Source organism: Manacus candei, unplaced genomic scaffold (assembly GCF_025592945.1).
Source record: "Manacus candei isolate 608988 ecotype Guabito, Panama unplaced genomic scaffold, ASM2559294v1 h1tg000008l, whole genome shotgun sequence".
Lineage (NCBI taxonomy): Eukaryota > Metazoa > Chordata > Aves > Passeriformes > Pipridae > Manacus > Manacus candei.
The window spans coordinates 16,099,417-16,111,938 of record NW_026138056.1 but is presented as its reverse complement, the minus strand read 5'-3'; the positions used below and the strand labels follow the sequence as shown (position 1 = coordinate 16,111,938).

The window sequence follows — 12,522 nt, the reverse complement described above, 5'->3', positions numbered from 1 at the left end:
CAAAGAGTAAAGACAAAACAGATTTACAGAATCAGATTTTTTTCACCTTGCTTTCCATTTCAAATGCACATTCATAATACTGAGACACTATTACTTATCCACTAGCAATAATAATTGAAAATTATAAATTCTAAACAGAATATTTGCATGTTTCAGTAGTAGTTTTAGTGGCACTGTGTTAAAATTTGCACTTAATGCAACCTAAGATGCTCCACCTCACACTTTGAGCTGAGCTGCCAAATATAGAACAGGTCTTCAAAGAAAAACAGAACTTACTTTATACTTGCACGGTTAGGGGAAGGCAGAATATCAACTCTGAATGAAAAGTCTGTAAGCACACATATGGTCCACTACCTGTCAGCTCCCACTTTCATGACTGAGCTCACCTCAAAAGCAACTTGTGGTATTGATATGGTTTGAAGCTGGCTCCCTGCCAAGTCTCCAAACCTTACCACAAGAAGTCGTGTGTCCCCCCCAAACCTCAGGGAGAAGAGGGAGAAAAATAAGGAAGAAAACCAAAAATGAGAGAGAGAGAGCTAAAGCAATATATATATAAATATATTTACACTTATGTTACAGTTATATACAATTGAAATATATATACAATTTCACAAGGGAAATGGAAGGGGGAAGGGAAAAGGAACAAAACCAAAATAAAATATATATATATATATCCCGATTAGTAGCCCAATATCTAGCAACTAAAAGAATTGGCAAAAAACTATCTTACTACTCTCCTTGGGACAACAGAAAGTCACACTGGAACGATCACTGGCAACCTCCGTCTCCCAAGGTCAACAAGGCCTAACCGGGCCTCGTTCCCCAACACGGCAGACTCAACAGCAGGGAACCTGCACCTCCAAAGCCGCTGGAAGGAAAGAGAGCGAAGGCCTCTCCTCCTTTCTTCTTATGGTCTGGCTTACGTAAAAATCGTAGGGAATACTGGGTAAATCTGGGCACTTCCTTGGTTACAAACTGGTCACCAAGGAAGGCCTAGACCAAACTACCACAGTATCCAGTTATCTCATTTACCTTTCACATACATCTTATCAGCTGCACTCACAAAATAAAAAACATAGTATAAAATGATGGAGGACCTTACAAGAATGGAGAGATGGTAACAGTAATTTGCTTTACAAATTTAATTCTTAATTAAAAATTACATTTTTAATTTAATGCTTACATTTAATTAAAAAGAAAAGAAGTGTATTTAGGCAACAGAAAATCATAATAAAGCTTTCAATATATGATCAGCATTAAAATTTATTTAGTCTGGGGGGTGGGAAGGGAAGAAATTAATTTCTACAGATCTAGCCATTAGTAGCTGGGTTGTCATAAACATGAACCCAATTTACAAACACACGTTAAAATGGCTTAAACCACAAATCTTGATGCTGGGGTAAGACATCTCAGCACATCAAAACCATAAAAGCAACATCAGTTTATTCAGTGTGTTTCGGTTGCTGTTGGTTTCGCACTAAGATTGACGAGACCTCAAACTACACTTCTCCAGCAGAGTGAGCGTTCCAAATGTGCAACATTTTAGGAAAAATTTTGTGCAGGTTTAGGTTTTATTAATTATGTTTTTAAGTGTGAGAAACTATTAGCAAAACAAATAGCTCCATTATCAAGGCATCTTCACCTAACTCCTCTCGTCTTTTATCTTGCCTGAGTAACTAGAAGGAAGTGAGCAAAGTTCTCCTAGTAACTTTGAGTTCTACCAATTCTGTCCCATAATTCATCAGATTATTTACTGACAGCAGCCTTGTAACAGCATTCTTCCTGAGATGGTCACTATGCCCCAGGAAAACACATCGTATCTGTTTATTTTTCATTCACTTCAAACCATGCTCCTGGCCACTCCTCTCTCCCCTCCTTCCCCGCTCCCCCACTATCACCCCTTTTCCCTTACCTTTCTGAAAAAAGCAGCAGATGGAGAAGCAGCTGCCATTAACTACCTGATCAGAGCTGCACCACTTTCTGGCCAGCAACCATGGAGGAGCCAATCTCCCAAAAACTCCAGCAAGATCATCCCATTCCCATTTTCCCATCTCTCCTTACCAAGACTTGTATCTCACTGAAAACCTCTAATCCCCAACTTCTGCAGTCCAACTTTCACATGCCTTCTTCACCCTCCTGGCTTTTTTATGTAACAATACCCTACACATCCTAAAGTTGCACAAGGTACATCAGCAAATAAGCATAAGAGTCATCATTTGTACACCAGTGAGCAGATGCACAGAGCACTTAAGGCTGGATATGTGCACACACAGAATATAGTCCAGATCTGAGAGAAACCCTGACTGAACTCAGCTTTGTTAGCAAGGATGCAACAACTGCTGCTGGCATGGAACGACTAACGGAGCTCATAAAAATTACACTAATGAAGAAGCTCGCTCCACTACAGATACGGATGTTGTAAGACTACAAAAGAGAAGGCATGAGCAAACTCTTAGCAAAAAAAAAGAGGGGAAAAAAAACCAAAACCAAACAACCTTCGGAAGTTCCCACACAATGTGTTCTAAGTAATTAAAATACATCATCCAAAAAAACTATTAAAAAAAGGTACCACACCAACAGAAAACTATAGTATAAAACCCACTAAACGGGATTGTAGTCCCCAAAGATAATTGGTATAAATTGCTTAAAAGTAATTTTAAATAACTGCACTAATATTAGTGGCATTCATTCTATGTGGCATCAGTCTATATTACATCTAAGTGCAAGTTTATTGCTATAAATAAGACTATTGTTATAAATAAGACCACTCACACACTGCATTCCAGTGGTGTCTAACTATAAGAAAAACCACACAGGTATTAAACAGTTAAAGTCACTAAATAACTCATGAATTGACATCAAGGCTGTTTTGGTGAAGGGTGGAAAAGCACAGGCTAAACTCCAAACTTGTTTAATACAAATTACCCCACTATTAAAAGCACAAAGCCATCTAATGGCAAAAAAAGGCTAAAGGAAATGTAAAACAGCAAATAGGCTCAATTTTTGAAAGTTTCATCTTAAACCCGACACTGTGTTGGCAGAGAGAAAAAGGGATTTAAAATACAGATTTTTCTAAGCTATCTTTTAAAGTATGATGTCAAAAAAACTTTTTTTTTTTCAGATAAAGGGGCAGAAGGAGTGGGAGACTAGAGGAACCCAGCAGAGGCCAATATCTCATGAAACGGCTTTCCCAGGGTCTGCTTTAATAGTTAAGAATATAATGTGTGACCCAGATAACATGAGTAGCATCAGGGATTTAGTTTAGCAAAGCTGTAAAGCTGTCTAAAACAGGTTACAAGTCATTGACCAGCAAATAGTTGTTCTAAGACTTGCATGAAGGTCCTCTCCAACATGACTCAGCACCTACTCACAGTCCGAAATATAAAGATCTTTTATCTACGTAAAACTAATAATATGATCCATTGTTATTCTTTCAGGTATACACATAAGCATACACTTATGTATATAATCAGCAAATGTACCAATCACCACATATTTAGTACAAAGAACTGCCATTATTTTCCTACATTACTTTTGTGAGTCATATTTCAGCCTGCTATTTTCTATATGCCGTGGTACTCAAAAGCTCAAATTATTTAGTGTTTACATGATCACACGTTCCACTTCAGGGAGAAAAAAGAAAACTTGTAATTCCTTCTTTGGAAAAGTTATTAGTTATATGAATAAAACTGGACATTTTAGTAAGACTATACTGGTATCATAAATAAAGGACACTACTTTTACATGTATTGGGCAAACTGTTTCTGATTTACTCAAGCAAACTGCAAATTCACTTAACTATCCAGTTTATGAATAGTTACAAATGCAGTGAAAGGAGGTGATTTTTTCTTTGTGCTGTTTCAGTGTCTAATACAACAATTTTTAAAAAGGGAATACCAAGTCTATCTAGACATTTGACAATTTTTTTAATCTAGTTGAAGCGTCTCATCCTTCTGAAATGAAGGATTTAAAACTATGAAGTTCTAAGTGTTGAAGGTTTCACTCATTCCAAAATGCTAACTATAAATAGTTTAAAATCGCACACTTAAATCATCACACATTCTTGAAAAGGCTGTAAAACAGAAGCTCATGTTATTCAGAACCAGTCTGACAGCTTCACAGTCAGTAATTCAAAATATTGTTTGAATTATATCTCGTTAGTGTATTCCAAATGAAAAATACAAAGAAAAACATTCTTTTGGACAGAATACCATACAGCAAAACCCTTCCAAGTACAGCTTCAATCAAGACTACTTTGAATGCTTTCTGCATAGCACATTCTTGTCTTTCCATGATCTGAGGATTCCCATAGGATAGCTGAGACAGCAAAGCAACAAAACCTTGCTGTAGTAGCTAAAGCTGATGCAGTACTTGACATTAAGTTTCAGTAACGATGAAGTACAAGCTATAGTAAAGAGATAATAGTCTAGAGAAATAAAAAATAATAGATAGAAGAGATAATAGTGGAGATAAAAAGAGTAGGGGGAGAGAGAGGAGGAAGGGTCTGTCAACAAAATGAGGCTGAACAGTTTCACAGCATGTATTTAACACTGCCTTTGGAAAGATCTTCCATAAGGCAAAACACAAACACTAGCAAATATTTATGTAATTCAATTCTACCAGCTACTCACAAGACTTGGAAATCTAATTCTTACATGAGAAGCCTTCTCATGCGTGCTTAAATTTATAGCACTGGACCATCTGCCTCCAGTCGCTGAAAGGCATATCTTCCTGAAACTCTGTGTGTTGTACCTTTATCCAGGCTAAAATTTTACAGGGTTGTACAGAAGAGTTTAGATAATGGGCTTCAATACTGTGTCTGATAGCATCCTTGAATTTCAAACAAGCTCTTAAACAAATAGAAGATTACAAAGTAGGCCACTTTTTTATCACAGGAGTAAGGTGCTTTGCCTGTTCAGCAGACTCTTACGTAGCTATTGTGGCAAAAAGACATAAGTGGGTTTGTATTTAAAGACGGAGTTATGAAACACCAGGAACAAACACAGGAAAATGATACAGGCAAAGCTCTGAGAAGAAACAAGAGTACCTTGCCTATATATGCCCCAAAGTTGGAAAGAACTGATGGTCTATACATAGTTTAAAAGTCATTTGCAACATAGACTGTTCTCAACCCAGTCGAAGCACATCAAAACTATTTGTGGCTTGTCAAGATGTTTTTAAGCAGCAAAATAATCACAGTTTCAATTCCTTGTGCATAGGACAGGACGGAAAAATGCTCCACACAGAGTGCTTGCTGCCTCAGAGAACACAGTATTTTACTTCTTTTGTTTTGTCTGATTACTTACAGCTTCAAGAAGTCTGTGCTTACAGAGCTCACATTGAAAAATTCACAGAACAAACTTTGAGGACTGTAAAATTCTAAAAAGCTCTTAAACTGACTTCTTGGACAGGTTCTGGGTAAATGAACAATGTGGTGGAGGCATAAAAGACAAAAGGGAAGGGAGTAATAGATCCTTGAAGGTAAAACATACTAGAGAGAAAATAGACAACTATTTCCTCCGTAAGAAAAAAAAGAGGGAGGAAACAAACATTGAACAGGTCAGAGGAAAAGAGAAAACCACCTGTGCAGAGTTCAACACACAAGTTTTCTGCATACAAAGCTTAAATTATACCACATCTCCTCCATGGAAAAAATAGTCTTCAAAACATTGCTTCTACATCCCACTTACGTATCATCATGGCCAGTCTTCGTGAACGAAGATTTGGGAAAGGTCATTACCCTTCGAGCCTGCGCAGTGGATTTTTTAGGTGAGACACAGTGTGCGCTGAACTGAGCCCACCCACCCTTTAATCCTAAGGTTCATCTGCCGGGGCTGAGTGAGCTCGGATGGTGGCAGCGAGGTCCTCAGGATGTAGGTTTGTTTAGAGTGACCTTCTCTTGGATGGATGGCCTTACAGGGCTGACGAGCTCCATCTGCCCAGAGGAGTTCCCTGACCGGGAATCAAACCCAGGCCAAGGTGGTGAGAGTGCCACATCCTGACCACTAGACCACCAGGGGGCCCCCACTTACGTATACATCCCTTTATTACTCCTCTGAATGGCTCTTTAATATGTAGGTGTCTCCAAACAGGGTATGGTGTTCCATCAATCTATTCTGCCAAGCACAGAACAGGCAGACATCAGCTTGATTTGGAATGGAGAAGAGTTTCAAAGGATTTAAGAAAAAGTATTGCAAAACCCTATCTCATATTATGGAATATTTTTCAATAGAGGATTTCAGGGAGGAGGGGGAGGAAAGCTTTCAAAACAAAACAAAACCAACAACAACCACAAACCCCTCAATCATCAGGAAAGATACACTCAGTCCTTGCCTCACAATTCAGGGAATTAGATTGAATGCACTCAAGACCACTTCCAGCCCTTCAGTTTTAAGCTCACTTTTGCTGTAGTCATGCACACTTAGAACTCCTTCCACCACCATTACATGTTTGCAAACAGAAGTAAAAAACAAAATAAGGCACTGATATTGTGCATTGTGCCATATCTACTCAGAGAATCAATCATCTATAAATTCAAAAGGAAATATATTTTTGCATGGGCAACATAAGTTACACAAAGAAACTGATTCATCTTTAACGACTAGAATAACTGGAAATGAGAAGTATGGATTTTACAGAAAAAATACTTCATTGGGATCTAGCCGTACACCTTCAAAGACATTAAGCACACTTTCAAAAAAAATTGTTTGTGACTACATACTAGAAGTAAATCAGGAATCTGACATGTAATTGTCACCGTAGATCAGTCAATTTTTTCTTCCCCGAGTACACAGTTTCAGCAAACCAAGGAGAATTTTCATTAACTCAGCCCTATTCCCCCTCCCCCACGCTAGTGAAGCTCTTGGTTGAAGGGAAAGGAGACAAAAGCTATAGCAGCCGATAGTTACAGCACAGTATTTGACACTGCTACCTTAATTCTCATCTTTTCACACCCAAGTTCTAACCACTTAGTGGCACAATTACTGCTTTTAGGAAACATTCACATTTCAGATACATATATACACACATATCCTATACACATAAGGTAATATTAAGTGAAACCCAAATTATGGAAATGATGAAATTAACTCTTGAATTAACTCCTTTTAATTATGTTTTTTTATCTGTTTCTTTTTCTCAAGAGACACAAGAGATGTTTAAATGGTATGCTTTAGTGAATTACGGAACTTGAACCTAGTTCAATCTCTTTGTATTTTCAAAGAGATTAACAGAATGTATCTCCAGCTAACTGATATGAAACTGGCTGATTATATCAACAATAGCTGCTCTTTTCTTTAATAAATTGACTTGTTTTAGCAGACCTCCAGCAGTACCCGCACAAACAACCTAGATCCAGCTTCACACAGAAGGCGTTGCAATAACAGAAGATCAAACTACAGCTTATAAATATCCATTTCTAGTACGTGCAGTATCTATGTGTAAATTTACTCATTGTAAGTGATTTTAGAAAGCAGGTAAGATACTTATTTGATGGCAACATAACATTGATATATAAAGTTTCTTTACCACACATTAAAGAACAGCTATTTTCAAACTAATTTATCTGCTGTTAAAGGCACATAACTTTTTAATTTTTACTGTTCAAAGAACTAGCGAGCCCAGGAAAGGAATTTCTGGGATAAAACTAAGACAGTTGATCTTACTAAAAGTTTTGCTGTTGACTTCCTTGGGGCTAGAATTTCATTCCTGGACTTCATGCAATCAAAACAGTCTTTTTTTTTTTCTGAAATAAAGAAGGATGAAGTTGAACTTTATAGCAAGAGCAGATTAAAGTCACAGAGAACCTAGAGTAAAATTTTAAGTCTACACCAAAGTTAAGTCTATGGCAAATCATTCCCTTCCCTCCTCCACAGCTTCCTGGCAAGAGCAGTTCTGGGTGAAGTCTTAAAAATCTGAATTTTTGCATACTGTGTGGAAAGAACAAAACAAACATCCCTCCCACCTCTCATCTATGAGTATACCAATAAACAGTCACAGTATTTTCTCCACTAGAACAAGTACTTTGTTTTAGAAGCCCTGACTAATTTTCCTAGGAGTTTCGTTGATAATTTGGTCTGCCCACTTCATTTTACCAAAATGGGTTAGTTTAATTTAATTTCTTGAACAATGAGTACATGCAGTACTAGCTCTTTATTGTTTGGAGTAGACACATGTATAAAGAGTTTCCTACATCTCCCACTTTGTGTAAACTTTGAGTGTGGCTAATTCAAAACCAACCCCAGTAAGTGTATACAGATTTTAAAATAACACTTGTAAGACTGTGAAGAGCATTTAGAGCAATAAAACTATCAAAGTTCAGTTAAAAAATATTTATTCTTATAGAGCTGAAGTATGACAAAACCAGCTTCTTTCACTATACAAATTTTTAGTGACTTATATTTTACACCAGCCAGATTGAACGGATGCCAAATACCAGTAATCAATACACATGACCTAAACCAATTTTGCTTCCTGGTGTATTACAGGAAATTTCAGGCCAAACCTATACACTAGCTGAAGTTTTTCAGTGTTGCTCCATAATAGAACTAGTAATAAAATGCTTTTAAACTTAAGACACCAGGAAAAAAGTAAAAAAAAAAATTAATAAAATGCAGTAATTCACAGATGAGCAAATCCTTAAGTTTCTGTAATATATCCCTTCTGGCTCAGTTTATCATAGGCAATATCTATGACTTTGGACTGCTCATTCACAGAGTTGCAAAAGCTACTCCATGCCCCAAAGTGATGCCCCAAACCTTAACAAATACCACTCTGGAAATCTCACATCCCCAAAGTCTTATTACCAAGTGGAGAAAACACTCCTAGCCCTAAAAACAAAAATAATCTGCCCAAGCTTTCTTTGCAGAACCAACAGTAAGCTACCAAGACCAGTTGAACCATACAGATGTTTCTTCTATATTTTCTTATAGTCCCAATCCCTCAGTGATCCAGTGGACCAGCAGAAATAAATTAGGGGCCAACATTCACCCCAGACTGACTGCTGAGGTCAATTCATTCCTCTGTCCTGAGCTCTGTCAATCCTACTTATAAAGTCTCAGGGGTGACAGCAGAGAAAATGAGGCCCTGAAGGCTTCAGGTTTTAGCACTGGGGGAAAGGCATTGTTGTATTTCAAGGTTCTCATGAAATGAAACTGACACAGTACAATTGTGCTTGAAGTAATATTCTTGTCCCTTTCTTTGCCATCACCTCCCACAATATTCCGCCACACAAATGCTCAGCACATGTTATCCTGGTTACTGGTATGGGCTTCCTGGGATGACTTTCAGCTCTTTGCCCTTACACTTGCCTACGAGAGACCCTTTGGCTCCAATGTCCCTCCAGGGGAAGAGAGCAAGGTGCTCCACTCCTCCTTCCCACCGTGCTGCAGTAGCCACCAAAGTGAAGTATCTTTGCCCCAAAACACCGGACAGGCCTGACCCCTTTTCTCTTGCACCAAGAGGGGAAAGAGACGATGCTTTATTTTAGACACTGTTATACCACAGCTTCTATATTCACCCAATGGTACACCGGGACAAACCTTTCATACAAATCTTTCTTTCCTACAGCATTTTTACCAAGCTACCGACACCTCCTCCGTTCCCCATGCGCACAGGCGTTCCGTCCATTCCTGCCTCTCGGCAGGTAAAGTCTTCCCTCCCCCGACACCTCACGGCGTTCATTACACAGCCCGGAGCCCTTTCTCCCATCTCTCGTCCCCCTTGCCGGGCTCTCACAAGGATGTCCCCGCCCTAACGACGGGAGGGATCGGGCCCAGGGCATAACTGAATTAGAAGGAATTTCTTCACAGATTAGACACTGGAATGGTCTGTCCAGGGAGGTGGTGGAGTCACCGTCCCTGGAGGTGTTTAAGGAAAGGCTGGACGTGGCACTGAGTGCCATGGTCTAGTTGACACGGAGGTGCTCGGTCACAGGTTGGACTCGATGATCTCAGAGGTCTTTTCCAACCTAACTGATCCTGTGATTCTGTGATAACCTGGCCCGGCGCCCCTGCAGCTTTCCTTTTCCCCCTGTCAGAAGAAAACTCCTCCCCACTCGGGTCTCTCCCGTCGGAGGCAGCTTTCCCCCCCCCCCCCTCCATCCCGGAGAAAGGAGACCCCCCACGGGCCCTTGCGGGGGCGCCTCCCAAGCGCGATCCCAGAGCGGCGCTCTGCCGGGCCCGCCGACCCCCCCTCTCACAGACCTGTGGATCCGGCCATCTTGTCCGAGCCCCCCCCAACACCGCTCCGGGCCCGCACGCCACGCGCGTCACTTCCTCCCGGAGCGGCCCCGTCACTTCCCGCCAGGAAGGACGAGCCGCATCCCCGGGGCACGGGAGCGCGCGGAGGGGGCGGGGCGCAGGGAAGGTGCCGGTCCCCACTGCGCGCCCCCGGCCCGGGACCCGTCCGGGATCTGGGTGCCCCCGGGAGGCCGCAGCCAGGACCTTTCCAGGGTTCCTCTCTCGTTTGTATCCCGCTCGCCAGACCCTGTCTATACATGTCTCTCTCTGCTACATGTCTCTCTTCCCTTGCAGACTATTACACCTGTGGAAGCAAACCCCTGTGGCTGCATCTCCACCCAGCCACCCACACTTCTCCCCCTCAGCCCAAATTCCAGGCTCCAGTAATAAGAAATTCAGTACACAGCAGTGAAGCTTCACTCCCAACTTCGTTCTTCAGCTTGCTCCTAATAAGGCACTTACATTCAGAAGAGTCTTTGGAGCCAAAAAAAAAAAAAAAAAAAAAAGGCAGAAAAGGAAAGAATACATGGCAAAATTAAAAAGCCACAGAAATACTAAGAGAAATATATTAAAGAGGTGACAATTAGATCTAGTTCCTCAGAATAATGTGACAGTTTCAAAGGCAAAAATACTCAACATAAGAACTAGTGGAAAATTAATTCCAATAATGTCTAGCCATGAAGCCAAATGTTTCTTCACCTGTAGAAGTCAACTACAAGAAAAAGTTCCAAGGGCACCACAGAAGCCAGTGCCGACTTCTGCTGCCAGTAGCATCCTACCTGGGAACCACAACCTGGCTCTGTGTTTGAGTCCAGAATGCTAGAAAGGAGCAGCAGGCTTGGGAAGGGCAGCATCTGAGAGGGCCCTGCCAGCGTTCACACGGACGGGAGGGAAAGGCTCACCAAAGCTACATGCAGGCAAACGCATCTGAAACAGGACACATCCCAAAACCTGTGCCAGAGGTCACCAGAGAGGTCACTGTGGTGAGGAACTTCCAGGAGGACTCACAGCCTGAGCAGAGGGCTTCTGCCAGCAGCGTTTCTTGCAAAAAAAGCCTGTCCCTTGCACACCTCGCTAACCAGTGACAGCACCCACATGCTGTTCTTGGCACCCTATTTTATAAATACACGTAGCTCTTTCTTTTACAGCTTATAAAGAGAGAGTCTTAAACTCATTTACAGATTCTTCTGGTAGAGATCAAAAAACAAGGATGCAAAACGTTTTTTCTCCAGCTAACCTGAAACCTCTTCACCAGCAAGGACTTGCTACTATCCTTACACATACAGTGCTCTGCTTCCCTTCATTTTTCCTTTGTTCATCTTAGCCCAAACACTGTGGTTGCTATCTGTGCATACATAAAAATTATAAATCTACAGCAGCTTTTAGTTCTTCCATTGATTTCTATTTCCTTTCATCAAGTTACTAGTTTTGACCAGTTTTTTGTAACAGGAATAAGCAGGAGTTTCAATATTTACAACAAAAGAATTATAATTAAGCTTTTCCAGTACACTGAAACTGTTCCTAAAGCTGCATTTCAGTGATCTGTGGAGCCTTCCGTTGTCACAACAAGCTGATTGTAGGGATTCTCTTGTGTAGCCTATTTCAATATTTTTGTGGAAACAGCAAGGATACTGAAAAAAGTCACAATATTTTTTAAAAAAATTCTTCTCTATTATAACATCATTGTAGAAAATATTGTGGCCTTGAACAGAAAAAAGGTGCCACAAGTTATCCTCCTTCTATTCTTTGGAATCAAGAGAAGGTGCAGTAGGGCTGCTGGAGACCACTATACATGCCTTGCCCACCGTGGTCATCCTGAATGTAACCAGCCTGTGTTCCTGCTTGCATTAAATAAAACTTGTCCAAGGTCAGAAAGAAGCACAATGGCCACCCCATGCCTGTCTGCTTATTTTTTCAGGGTTAATACTTCTTTTTTAGGCAATCCTATGCCAGTGGTGAACAGCACACCTGTGTCTTCTGACAAAAGGACACAATCTTGCTCCCAGGTGCAAAAGAGCTATAGAATAGTCTAGCACACTCTTTCTAATAAGCAGCCTACACAACCAAAATAGAACAAAAGTAATGAGTCTTACAGCATGAATACAAAATTTTGTTCAGTATGCACTAAACTATAATATCAAATTTAAAGTTAAGTAATGAATGAAATCATTAACCAAAGACTTGCATACCAGTCAAAAAATGTCTCCTTTACTTTTCTCAATAATTTGTTGATGTCATTTATTATTACATTAAAATGTCAGTAAGTTTTGTTATTTCATGCAAA

General features: G+C 40.3%; 1 protein-coding gene across 5 annotated transcripts in view; it reads right to left on the bottom strand.

Annotated features, from left to right (window-relative positions):
- UBE2V2 (ubiquitin conjugating enzyme E2 V2) overlaps positions 1–12,522 on the bottom strand; it is a 34,457-nt gene that overhangs the window by 17,376 nt on the left and 4,559 nt on the right. For 2 of the 5 annotated variants that reach the window (XM_051770112.1, XM_051770121.1), the window contains exon 1: positions 10,203–10,360. The exons of 1 other annotated variant lie outside the window; for it this stretch is intronic. In XM_051770112.1, the coding sequence (XP_051626072.1) occupies positions 10,203–10,218 (16 nt within the window). In that variant the 5' untranslated portion in view covers positions 10,219–10,360. Of the gene's footprint in view, positions 1–7,664; positions 7,688–10,202; positions 10,361–11,017; positions 11,118–12,522 lie in introns of those variants that run through there. 2 more of the 5 variants (XM_051770130.1, XM_051770137.1) reach the window with 2 other exon arrangements.